At 36.8% G+C, this 14,193-nt stretch overlaps 1 protein-coding gene across 2 annotated transcripts in view; it reads right to left on the bottom strand.

The window, feature by feature from the left end:
* Positions 1 to 2,076: 2,076 nt before the first annotated feature.
* Positions 2,077 to 14,193, bottom strand: part of LOC129427656 (protein FAM107B) — a 43,138-nt gene continuing 31,021 nt past the window's right edge. For both annotated transcript variants that reach the window (XM_055184296.2, XM_055184297.2), the window contains 3 exons: positions 9,285 to 9,525; positions 5,287 to 5,443; positions 2,077 to 5,194 (listed from right to left, as the gene is read on the bottom strand). In XM_055184296.2, the coding sequence (XP_055040271.1) occupies positions 5,078 to 5,194; positions 5,287 to 5,443; positions 9,285 to 9,525 (515 nt within the window). In that variant the 3' untranslated portion in view covers positions 2,077 to 5,077. The remainder of the gene's footprint in view (positions 5,195 to 5,286; positions 5,444 to 9,284; positions 9,526 to 14,193) is intronic.

Below are 14,193 nucleotides of genomic sequence, written 5' to 3'. Positions count from 1 at the left end.
TGATACAAACAATTTTAATCTGCCGATTTTAAACATGAGGTAAAGGGACAAAACATATAAAACATAACGTAAAGAGAAACATTTATAATGAAAGTTAAAGAGTTTGTCTCATACCAGCTTCACAGGTGTATGTCACAAACACGAGGATGAGCAGTGCTATCAATTGTCTGTTTGGCTCCATTTCTCATCTGAGGTCTAAGCTCAGAGTTTTCCCTTTTGTACCTTACCTGAGTATCAAGCCCCTCCCACTGCAGCATCAACAAGCACAGCTGCTGTCTCAGAGGGGCGTGGCCTTCAGCATCCACCTTAAACAGGTGCAACTGGATCAAGCCAGGAATTCACATTTACATAAACCTCAGTGAAGTTTACCCAACCCCAACTTATGGCATGGATTAAGGTGTTATAAGAAACCATGAGAAGTAAACATTAGACAGAAGGGAGAGATGTTTTGGTAGGCTTATAGGTTTTGTAACTTTTTCGTCAAATGCCCAATTCTACAAATGTTATTATTTCCTAACAGTGGTTTTATATAACTTTTATAAAGTTTTGTCTTTCAAAATTGTTTTAAAGTTAAAATTTTGCTTTAACAGGTCATTTATTGATGTGACAATTAACCCCATAAAAGCACAAAATGCATAGGTTTCCTTAAAACTATATCTTGTGTATCATTGTTTTCCTGTCTGCAGTAATGCTGAACTTGTTTATAGGTAGTAGCCTCAAAATATTTGCCAATACATAAAGAAATTTACAAATAGGGAAAAAATACTACAGTAATATGTGGGAAAACTGCTTACACTTAAATGATTAGCACATTTTTGGTATACTTCTTGATTTATTTAATTTATCAATACACTTAAACAAAATTAAAGGTGCAGTGTGTATTTTTTTAGAAGGATCTCTTGACAGAAATGCAAAAATCATATAGAAAACTATATTATCAGGGGTGTATAAACACCTTTCATTATGAACTGTTATGTTTTTATTACCTTAGAATGAGACCTTTTTATCTACATACAAAGAGGGTTCCCTTACATGGAAGTTGCCATTTTGTGCCATTTTTTTACTAAGCTGTTTCGACGATGACATGTTTGTCCAGTGGTGGCTACCGTAGCTTCTCTATGTGTTTCAAAAGCGAGGGGTGAGCAGTGGACTGAGCCGTTGGTTGTAATTCGCAACATCACCACTTGATGCCGCTAACATTTACACACTGCACCTTTAAATTAAAACAACTTGTTTTGCAAATCAATTCGACCTACAATTTGAAAGTTTGACTTGTGATAAGTTGACATAACTTATTAAAAATTTGAAATAGTTTAAATTAATTTGTTTAGTTAAAGTAACATGTGTAAGTGCACCTGTTTCAGACTGTTGTGTTGACTGCAGTGAAAGTGTGTTGCCTCCATTCAGTTCAGGTTCACAACTGCCTCACGTCAAACAATTTAGCCCTTGTTTACTAGAGCACAACAAATCGGATCCTGAAGATTCTTCAGGATTAAACAGATTAGAGGCGGATAGCGTGTTTTTCTGGACAAAGGGTCTTGTGATTCGGGATATAGTGTTACCTGTTCCTCTAATTAAGAAGCCATCGAGAAGCTGGATGGAAGGCAGAGATGGAGACTTTCCATCAGTGGAAAAAAAACCTACGTGAAACCATTAAAGTGAAACCGAGCATGATAACCCCAGTCCAGACCCTGTGACCTACGGCGGCATCACGCCATTTCACTTCTGAAGCGCCTACTTTAAATTCACGACATGCATTCATTATTCTATACTGCTTCACTTTGCATAACATTACATGAAGCTGGCACTATCTAAATGGGACTATGAACTTGATAGCTTATTGTTAACTTGCTGGATGTTACTGGATAAGATGTTTTTCTATGCAGGTGTGTGTTTTGCAAAAACAGAATTCAGTGGTTTGAATAAACACTCATAAAAATGCGGGGTTGTTTCAACCCATGGTTGGTTGGGTAATTTGCAGTGTGTTTTGTCCAATATTTACACACTGCATGAGTTAAATACAACCCAGCATTTTTGGATGCATGATTTTCAGTACAAAGGCTCAGAAACTCAAAGTACTATTAATGTACAGTATTTATTTATATTAAGCATATATTTTCCTCTTTATGCTGTACATTTATGGCTACAACTACTGACAAAAGTAGCTCACACTTGGGTCATTGGGTCAGATGGTCATTAACAACATACATTTTTAAATTAACATTAAATTACCGTAGTTAGGGCAGAAACCAGTAACAGGTTGTTTGCTGTGTTATCCAGTGGCTTTAGTAAAGGTAACAGTTAAATATTATCTCAATTTAATACCCAAAAGTTGTAAAACAGTTTGAAAACAATGAACAAAATTCTGTGTGTTAGAAAAAGACAAATAAGAAAATAAATCATTGTCAAATGGATGCACTTTATACATATATTCACTGTCAGAGCTCTATTTGCATTACTTGCGGCCAGTCAAAGTAGTCATCAATCAAAACAGTCTTTTAGTCTTTTGAAAGACACTCCTTTTCTTTTGCTTTATGACACACAGATTCATATACTGTACAACAAATGAGTTAAAGGGTACCCGACTATAAACACATGTATGGTGTAATAGATTAACACTGGGATACAACTGTACAAATGTTATAGTTTTAATAAACTTTGAAAAAATCTTTTCACCCGAAGGCCGCCATATTGTTTACATCACAATACATAATTTCACAAGATTGTAATCAAAACCTGTTCTATAGACCCCTTCACGGTTCACGTCACAGGCGGTTCCCACTGCGCATGTCGGGGTCAGAAAAGCCATTACAGCAGATTGAGTTGCGTATTATTCGGTATCGTCAAAAAAGCCTACTTACGTCGTGGGCCGTGAAAATCGCACCAGGTCTTCCGTTAGGTTTTCGCGATTCATGCAGAATCTCAAAAACAAAAAAATACAACATCTGCGGCTCCAAGCAATTAACGTGCAGACTGGGACAATGCAAATATCAAAGGGGCTTGTGTTTGTAGTGCTCACTTCATTTGAGGTAAGTCATCATTTTTCAGCCCTGTTAGATTAAATTATAAAGCCTAAATGTTATGAACAGTTTGACCCCATGCTGCGCATGCACCCGATAGTCATTCAATGTTTACAAACCTTGAAGGGGTCTATAAAGGCTAAAGCGAGAATAACTGGCCACAGCATTGCTTTTTTAGAGAAACGAATACGTAAAAGTTTCCTAAATAGAGTGCCGCAGGGATGACTTTTTTGTAGGCTAACCCGGAAGTTTATGGCACTCACTTTTATGAAATCAAAATGTCACTTTTCATATTTCTAGTAAATGCATTTACTCTTCAAAATGCATACAATTTGCATATGTATGTAAATATTTACTTATTGACAAAACTTGTGTCTTTAACTATTGTTATAAAAGTTATTTAAAAAAATGCACAATTTATTTTATGGTGATAAATAAATCGTTGAAATTATATTTTAAGAGTGCGGTTTTTCATTTTCTATTTCTATTTCTCGCAGCCATAAACTACTAGGGAGTTGAGCATGTTTGTTCTCAATATAATTTAACTTTTGTTAACCACAAATCTTATTTTTTTGCAATAATCCAAAAGTGTATGGCGAAAATGAATGGCTTTTTTGCGAGGAAACCCGTTATCTTCCGTGTTGGCCTACAAAAATATGTCTTGCCTGTGGCACTTTATATCTACGAATAGTATTTTTTTAATTAATACAGTCAAAAACCTACATACAGCTCCTTTAAAGGGGCCATGGCACAAGACTTTTTTACGATTTCAAATAAATCTTTGGTGTCCCCAGAGCACATATGTGAATTTTTAGCTAAAAATACCATATAAATAATTTATTATAGCATGTTAAATTTGCCACTTTGTAAGTGTGTGCAAAAATGTGCCGTTTTGGGTGTGTCCTTTAAAATGCAAATGAGCCGATAAAATTCAAACACTGATCACAATGATGGTGGTTTGTTGCAATTAAAACTTAATAATTAGTGCTTTTCTCTGCACTAAATGGCAGTGTTGTGGTTGGATAGTGCAGATTAAGGGGTGGTATTATTATAATAAGAGCTCCTTATGACATCATAAGGAGCGCCAAATTTCAACGACCTATTTTTTCTCGTGCTTGTAGAGAATGGTTTACCAAAACTAAGTTACTGGGTTGATCTTTTTTACATTTTCAACGTTGACAGAAGCACTGGGGACCCAATCATAGCACTAAAACATGGAAAAAGTCAGATTTTCATGCCATGGCGTCTTTAATGTGTTTCTAATAGTGGATTTTAGTAGTAGAAGTATTAAAGCATACAAGTCTTTACAGTCAAGGCACCCTTTAATAGTTAAGAAATATTACGTAAAGAAAAGGTGATAAATGTACAGTATGTTGATTAAATCCCAGTTACAGTAAGACTGGGACTTTAAAAAAGGCACTGAAATAAGAAGAAACAAAACTACAGTAAATCTCTGTGCTGTCAAATTCAATTGTGACCATCCCCGAACTCAACATCCGTAACATTCATCCTTGACATTTCTGATTTGTAAATACATTTGCAATTGCAACGTATTATGGTGTTATAGCCTACTACAAATCGAAATGAATGAAAGTAATCTTAGTTGCTATAATCTTATTTAAAAGTGACATGTGCTGATTGTTAACAATTACAGATGTTCAGATTGGGCTATGAACAAATATTTGGCAGTTTGATATGCAAACATGTGTCTGGTAATACTGATGCGTTTGTCTAATTTCTGCCTTGTAAATGTTACGCTTCCTAGATGTCTACTGTAATTCACCTGTACCTTTTAAAATAGCTGTCCATTTATCCACAAACACCTGATCCGTTCAAACACTGTTTTCCTCTTAGTAGTATATCACAAACCCCTTTGAGCACAAACGTCCTTGTACTGTATAACAGGGGTGTAACAGATGCTCCTGGGTCGCATCTCCGCCATCTTTGAGTCTGCTACGGGGTGTTGTTGATGTGAGACATGGGCACAGCCGTGTGGGAACTGCAGCGGGTCTTTATGTGCACAAATACATATACAAATCCCGTCTGTGTTTGCATCTCTACACCTCCTTCTCTCCAGGACTCGTGAATGACGTTCTCCTCAACTTCTCCTTTACTTTGATGAACTCCGGAGCGCTGCCGTCGCTGTTCTCCAGCTTTGCTTGCTCTTTCTCCAACTTAAATGCAGAAAAAGACCATTCAGCAGACAAATTTAATACCACAACATGTTTTGAAATGTTTTGGGTGATAGTGTCTGTGTGGTTTGTACCTCCTCCAGTTTCTGGTGTCTCTTAAGGAGCTCTTGTTCCAACGGAGAGATTTTCCTCCTGGCCTCCTCCTCCTCCTTTTTCTGTCGTATCATCTGATCTCTCTTGCGTTGCTCCAACACGCGCTGCAGTTCAGACTTATTCTCCGCACCGACACCTCTACAAAAAGAAAGCAGAGTAGAAGAAATTGTTAAAATCACAGGCGTATAATGCAATGTTCAATGTAGTCCATCAGCCATCCAGTAGGTGCCAGTATTGTTATGTTTAAGATTGGTGCGCTCAACACAATTCGTTTCTCTTAACAAGATAAAAATGATGTGGGATTGCATGAAAATTTATGATTTCTGGCAGTGTATCTGTAACAATTTAGCCTATACAAAAATGTAAAATATAAAAGAGATTAAGGACTCTTGGCATTTGGATTTTAGTCATCTCTTTCTCACACAACAAAGCAGAACATTCATTCAATACACTCATGGCCATATTCAGGGTTCCCACGTGTCCTTGAAATTCTTGAAAGTTTGTGAATCTGGGGGGGGGGGGGAATTCAAGGCCCTGGGAAGTTTTTGAAAATATACATACATAGATACATGTCATTGAAAGTGCTTGAATCTATTTTATGCAAGAAGTTTTCTGGAATATGGAAAAATCCATATATTATTCCCATGTGTAGTGTAGGATAATATCATAAAAATTCTAGACGTTTTAAGCACACATGCTAAACTGTTCGCTTTAAATCCTTATTTATTCTGTATGCGAATGTTGATTCATACCATAATGCTTTTTTGCATAGTTGTGTTTGACACATGAAAACGTCTTGGCTTATGTATGTAACTGTTGTTCCCTGAGAAGAACGAGATGCTGCGTCTCCCTTGACATACTTCCTCTGTCCCTGTAACTCCATCTTTGGCAATATTTCAGATAGTGATATACTTCCTGGCTTCCGCGTTACCCTGTCTTTGTCGTTAAGCCTCATCATTGGTTGAATTTGAAATACACATTCAGACGCACTTACCCCTGGAGGCGTCCCCAAAGTGTCACTGCAGTGACGCAGCGCGAGTTCCCTCAAAAGGGAACTGTAACAATGTATCCTAAAAGGTAAAACGATGTAACCTTGCTCTCACTTGAAATTTACTCCTTGAATTTGAGTGTGGACCTGGAAAGTCCTTGAAAGGTCCTTGAATTTTGAAGGTAACTAAGGTGTGGGAACCTTGCATATTGGTTGATAAAGGGCTCATTTTGACAGCTCTGACATTTGATAGAGTGTGTGTGATTGTTTGTGCTTATTTTTTTTACGTATTGGCATCGTCATCCGGTATCCGACTTTGAAAAAACTCTATATCTGTTACCCAAAGTGTCAATCTGCTGTAAACATGACAGATAATTATTAACACACACACACACACACACACACACACACACACACACACACACACACACACACACACACACACACACACACACACACACACACACACACACACACACACACACACACACACACACACACACACACACACACACACACACACACACACACACTTCCCTTTCCATCCTCTAAGCACCACTGGCGTCACCTCCCGATGAAGAAAACAAGCTCACACCTAATTTAATTAGCAGTCTGTGTGTGTGTGTGTGTGTGTGTGTGTGTGTGTGTGTGTGTGTGTGTGTGTGTGTGTGCATGCGCGCTTGTGTGTTTATGCGAATCGAACACATGTAGGAGTTCCAATTAATATTGCTGCTAATTTAAATGGCGTCCTTCAAACCGAGGAGACACCCAGACAACAACAAACAAATGTGATGGGAAATTAATGAAGATACAAGAGAGACATCAGGCCCCCGGACGGCTCCTGAGGGTCCGCATACAACATCAGGCTGGTCTGTAGTCCTGCCTGAACTCTCAGCTATGAATAGTAACTTGCCAGGATGGCTTGCATCGACCTGTTCCTGAAATGATCCATAGATGGTGTCCGTTTTCCTGCCGTGGACGTATTAGACGGAGATATGGTGACATCCGATCCGTATTTGTCTGTATTTTTCGGTCTCTTCTTTTAGCATCTCTGCTGTTGACTGATGTTGTCAGTGTTTGGTTTAGCACAGAATGGCACATAAAACATCTTATCTTGAGAACGGTTTAGAAAAGGGACAGGCACAGTTCAAAGAGTGACCTATTTCCTCTGCCACCCTTCCTGACGCCACCCGCTGTTATCTGTCCTCACGCTTTATCTCTTTCTCTTCTTTTTAACATCTTCACAGATTCACTGTCTTCTCCCGCGCCAAGTGCCAATAGGGACTAACGGATACCTTCTTAATGGTGGAGCCGGCGATGTGCCAAAGAGTGTCTTGGATTTACATGGTTGCAAACATATACAGTATAGTATATCAATATTACAATCTGTAATGATATGGCATGATACTGGTCCTGGAATATTAAAACTGGTATGGCACGCTGGTCCCAGTACTTACATTTACCTATGGTGTAATAATCCTGTTGGGTGATTCTCGCAAAATTAGACTTATGAGGTGTCATAAAACATTCTGATAAAAAAAGTAAATGCAAAGTAAGAGTATCAAAATAAGAAGCATACAGTTACAAACATCTCTTCATGTATTATTTTGCACATGATTTCAAATGACATCATACAAACCAATTTTGTAATTTTTTCCACATTTAAGGAAAAATTTTCATTACCGCAACGTGTCCATGACTGTATTTGGGTTCTTTGACATCCAGATTTTTTATTATAATAAAAAAATCTAAAAAATAAAAAGCTTCAGTGCATGTTATACTGTAAACATTTACAGTAAAGAAACATGTGGTGTTTGGTGATCATTGGTAAATGTAGTGACAATAATAAGGAATATAAATGTGTCCAAGAAAATTTTTTTTATCCTCCGCAACAATTTTCAATCATTGTTTAAGCCCACTTTCAAAAAAAAAAATTGTAGGAAGGGACATAATTGACTGTGACACTCAAGATGGCTACCAGGTAAGCAATTCTTATTTTTTCTCTCCAGATAAAAGTTGAAATTTTGTTTGTCATAGTACCTAGACAACTTTTTAGTTGTCATTACCGAAACATGAGTTTGTAAATGCATATATTTAATGTAATATCATGTTGCGGTAATGATAATTTTTGATAATAATAATCTAAAAAATGTAAATAATTCTATAGGAAATATTTTTTAAATCCTCTAAAAATAATGTTTATAAGTTCAGACCTTAATCTGCAAAAAAAAAAAAAAAACTGGATTTCATGAGAATCACCCTGTTATGATTTGATAGAATGGCAACTCGGAAATGAAAATAGGCATTTCTCATTATAAGATTATGAGTCTTTATTTTGGATTGTTTTTATATATCTACACTGCAACTTGCTTTAGTTGAACAACTGTTTGCTGGTAGCACAAGTTAGTAGTGTCACCTTTTTAGTTACTTCAATGCTGGTTGCCTACAGACCTAAAACAACAACACAGTCAACAGGAGCATTTTGAGTTCTCCTGTTTACTGGGTCACAGGATCTGAGGCACAAACACCAATTGGTCAGCCACTTTAGATAAGCACTCATATCCCCTGTGTGAAAACACAAGGCAGAACCCGAGTGGCATGTGAGCGCTTTATCTTGGCCTTTTTTGGCTCAACCTCGAGTTCCTTACATCTTAAGCCCCTAAAGTGTCTCGAAAAGAAAGCCAGTGGGAAAAAGGTGCATAAAGGGGCTTCTGTTGCCCACATGATTTAAAGTGTGCTGTTGCCAAGCAACCGTGCAATGCTAATCAGAGCGCTAATGCAAAAAGGATGGTCTGGACTGATTCAGCACTCCAACACTGAACTTAAACTTAACCCATAAAATTAGCCATTTTTTGATGCATACTGTAAGTGCAGAAAATGCTACCCAAATTGTTTTAATGTCAAGACTTTACATGCCTTTCATGCATAAAGAACTGTACAGTACTGAATGTGTCATCTATGCAAAATTACATACTATATGTGTATCCTCACCGTTTGTGGTTCATAAGCAACTCTCGATGGAGCTCCTGATGGCTTTTAGAGGCTTTCACTGGATTAACCAGCTTTTTAGGCCTGATGAGATCATCATCATCATCCCCTGTCATGTAATCGGGCTGAGGTGCATAACTGGCCAGTGGAGGGATCGGTCCATGATGAGGGAAACTGAACGGGTCTCTGTCCGGGGTTCTCGGTTGGTGAGGCTGTTCCCATTGGATATCGGCATATGCTGAGGCTGAGGAGGGAAACAAGAGAACTTAAATGAGAAGGAAAGTAACTTTTCCCGTCATTGACTGTTTTTACTGGAAGCAAAATAGGCTAAAAGAAGAAGAAGAAGAAGAACATAAACAACAGGAAGTGACATTGTGTGCTATAAACAACAAACCACATCACACAGCCTGCATTTACAGGACATATATTACTGCATACAGCTTCTCTGTCTACCAGTTTAAATGTTTCCATGTGAGCTGAGTTGTGAGGAGCCAAGGCAGCAGGTGGACACAAACAGTGTTTACGTTCATTTGGGTTTGGGCGGAAATGCCTTATCTTCATTTCCTGGTTGCAAGCTATTTGAAGAGTTTAACAACACCAGACCGCCATCACACCATATTACCACAACAGTGTGTTTAGTTTTGGAGGCTTTTTTACCTTTTATCCACAAAATCTGTCTAGAACATGGCCATCATATTTACATATTTTTACATTTTACCCCAAAAACAAAAGAAAATATATTATGATCTCTCATCTTGTCTTTAATGTCCGCTACCCCCATATCACTTATCTCTGAGTCCTCTTTTTAAAGACAAACAGGATAAAATTATGGTCATAAAAAAATTGAAAACGATTTTAACTTCCCAATTTACATGGAACATTACCAGACCTTTTTGCTAAATTCACCTTTCAGTTTAGTTTTAGCTCCAATTTTCACTGTTAACTAGTTGCTTCTTAGCATATATTTGACTATATTGTCTGTTTATTAGCACTTAAAAAGCTTATTTTGTGCATGATCTTATTCTACATCCTTAAATCATATCCTATACCAAACTTAACAACTACCTAACAAGCAGTAATGAGAAGTTTATTGAGGCAAAATTAGTTCGTTAAAGGGGACGTATCATGAAAATCTGACTTTTTACATGTTTAAGTACTTTAATTGTGTCCCCAGTGCTTCTATCAACCTAGAAAATGTGAAAAATATCAATCCAGTAACTTAGTTTTGCTAAATCATTCTCTGCAATCATGTGAAAAAAATAGCTAATTGAAGTTTGGCTCCCCTTGTGATGTCAGAAGGGGATAATACTGCCCCTTAATCTGCACTATCCAACCACAGCACTGCCATTTAGTGTAGAGATCAGCTTATTTGCATTTTAAAGGACAAAACCAAAAACACCTTCAAATTGGCAATTTTAACATTATAATAAATTATCTTATGTACTCTGGAGACACCAAAGATTTATCTTAAAAAAAGTCTTGTCAAATGTCCCCTTTAACAGTGAGAATTGGACCCAAAACTAAATTTAAATCACAATTCACCCCAACATCAAGTTTACTTTATAATAAACTGACCTGTTTTGTTTTGTTTTTGTTCTCCACAAACACTGAAAAAAATGATTCATTGAATTTAATCAATTTTTTTAAGGTAAGTGGTTGCAATCAATTTATTTAAGCTACACTTAAACAAAAATGATTAGTAAAGTAAAATAAAATATAAAACTTTTGTTTAAATGTAGCTTAAATAAATTTATTGCAACCACTTACCTTAAAAAAATTGATTAAATTCAATGAATCAGTGAACCCACAATCATAAAAAGACAAAAACATTTTTTGTCCCTGTTTTTTAATTCATAGATAATAAAAAAAAAAGATTTCAATTATATTTTGTCTTTTTTAATTTTAAGAATCTGGTCTACTTACACTCTAAAAATGGCTGGGTTATTTTTAACCCATAATGGGTAAATATTGGACAGAACACGTGCAATGCTGGGTTATTTTAACCCAAACTGCTGGGTTATTATACCCCATGGTTGCATAACAACAACCAAACATTGGGTCATTTTTGACCCAGTATGGTGTAATTTTTAACCCAGCATGTGTTCTGTCCAATATTTACCCATTATGGGTCAAAAATAACCCAGCCATTTTTAGAGTGTACTTTATACAATGCAAAAAATTACTAGTGTTTAGACAAAAATATCAAATTTAAGTGAATTTGTGCTTAAATCAAGCAAAAATTGGGGTAAGAATTTTTTTTCTTAAACTTATTTTTAAGATTTTTTTCTTACCCCATTGACATATTTTTTTACTTGTTTTAAGCATAAATTCATTTAAATGTGACTTTTTTCCTAGGTCATTTTGCTCATCAAGAAAATGCATCTTGATTATTAATTTTTAGATATTTGTACTGAAAACAAAACAAAAATACTAAGAAAGTAAGTCAAGTTTTTTTTGCAGTGTAATAAACTGTAAAATTCAAAGCTCACTTACTCATACAAAACTATAAGTTTTTGGAGCTTGCACTACACCAATAACACAACCCAGTGCATCATGGATGGGGCCACTCCTCTCAGAATAGGACAGATTAAAAGTGCAGTGATCCGTATTAAAGTGACAGCAGATCAGGTGTCATATGTTCTAAAAAAACAATGCTTTCCTTGGGAGGAGGAACCAGAGACACTCTCCACCATACAATATTAAAAAAGCTGAGCTCAATTCTTAGCACTTCTCAATCACAGTGTATGAAAGGAGATGACATGCAGAGAGAATTCATGCATGTGAAAGTATTTTCTGGTCCAGTGTTTGGTATGGGAGGATACGGCATTTCCAATGATATTAGACAACAGAGGGGATCTATTACATATTTGATTGACTCATTATTTTTAACACACTCTAGAAAAAAAATTAAATAACAAATAAAATATTTTTTCAAATTGAGCATCTTTCAAGTATTAAACAGTATGGTGCCGATCACATCAAATGCGTTTATTGCAGTTACAGGCGTTTTTTTAATCATTTTCTATGGGCAGTGAGCACAATGTGTGCTGTTATGCGTGCCGAACGCCCTTGCGTTTTTTGCTGTTTGCCACACCACGTGTTTCTGAAGAAGCGCTGAGAGCGGAAAAGCATAAAAAAAATTGCGTCTTTCAATTTTCCAATCACGTAAGGGCAGAGGCGGGTCTTCCATTGTGGTGACGGAAGTTTACAGTTGTATGGAACAACCGGACTGCACTCACTCTCTCTCTCCTGCATGTTTGTGCGCCCTCTTTTTTAAAGTTTCTGCTAATATGAAAGTTAACAGCAAAAGAGCACTCACGGTTAAATATTTGATTGACAGGACAGCTACTCGTTGGTTGCCTAGCAATATAAAAAGCCACGCCTTGCGTTTCCAAGCAGTTTAAAATGCATTTGCTGTGATTGGCCCCCAACTCTTTATTTTATTTCATTTCTATGTTTTGTGACAAAAAGGCAGTGTTTAAACAAACGCACTTTTTTACGTTTTTATGTTTTCTAGAAATGCTGTAAATTAAATATGCATTCAGCTGAAGGCTAATAAAGTACATAAAAAGCATTTTTGAGCTTGTATATATACAGAGAATATACAGTATATGGCATCATGGTTATTGTTTTGATGCACTTTGATAAAAAGTTGGTTCAACACAATAAAGTAAGTTACCTGGTTTAACAAATGTTTTAGCGGCATTTAGTGGAGAGATTGTGAATTGTAATTAACCTCAATTTCGAAACGCAATGAGAAGCTGAGACAACATAGGGATAAAAGCATAGACATATTATATACGTAGACGCCTATGTAATCCAGCGTCGCCGCCATATTGGTTGGGTCTCCTCACTCTATGCTAGCACCAGAGTCAATGGCCTCGTACACACTGCAAACTTTCGGGAGTGACAACCGCATTTAAATCACCTAAATGTCTGTTAAATGTCTGTACGGAACAAGACTCACTCCTGAAAATGTGATGATTGACACAGAGATAAACATAACAACGTTCTGCCGTCTCGCATGCTTATCACTCACAGCTTTGACCAAAATAATTTAACAGCGTTATGTTTTGCAATAAACCTCCATCTTGTCGTTGTGCATTAAGGCTGCTCCACAGCGTGCTATCTTGCAGTGTTGCCAGGTCCTCGTCTTTTTTGTACGTAAATACCGTTTTGGCGCTTACCTGTTAAGGCTTTTGGCTCATGAAGCGATCAATTGGTGTTAATAAAGTGTGAAGGTGCCCGTCCTAATATTTTGATCTTTGAGGTAAAGCGTTTGGATTTATTTCGGTTTATTATCGGATTTTTCTTATTTGCTGTTTTTTTTTTTTTTGAAGATCTGGCAACACTAGTCAGCCAACGCTCGTGCCTCTATCATTTTCTGAACCTCACATACAGAAGACTTTTTCCACTTCTAGGCATTTATTTTTTCAGAAGAGAGACCTTGATGCACGTTTTTACACTTTATTAACTACTAGTTGTTCAGTTCGTTATGTAGACACTATGCCGAGCTTCTGTAAATGCGGTTGTCACTACTTGCATTTTGCGGGAGTTAATTTGGTTGTGGAATGCGGTTGTCAGTCTCGTAAGTTGCTGAACTGTGTGTGTACAGAACAGGATTAAGCATTAAAAGGTGAAGTGACAACCAAATTAATATGCAGTGTGTACGGGACCAATCAGAGTCAACAGAGAGCCAGGAACTATGGCCGTATTTTGTGCCGCTTATAACCAGTGCAGTATTGATACCAGCATGGGATTACCTTTCACAAGTAGGACTAAACAATAATTTTGGTTATTTTACCATTTATAATATTATGTAATTGTAACTAACGTTACTTACGTGTACCCAAGAAGTGTGAAAATCCGGTAAAAATTCAGGGAGTTATGATTCATGTAGTTGGGGATACAC

The sequence above is a fragment of the Misgurnus anguillicaudatus genome, chromosome 14 (assembly GCF_027580225.2).
Source record: "Misgurnus anguillicaudatus chromosome 14, ASM2758022v2, whole genome shotgun sequence".
NCBI classification, from domain to species: Eukaryota; Metazoa; Chordata; class Actinopteri; order Cypriniformes; family Cobitidae; genus Misgurnus; species Misgurnus anguillicaudatus.
The sequence above is the reverse complement of the archived record's forward strand: the minus strand, read 5'-3'. Positions and strand labels throughout refer to the sequence as shown.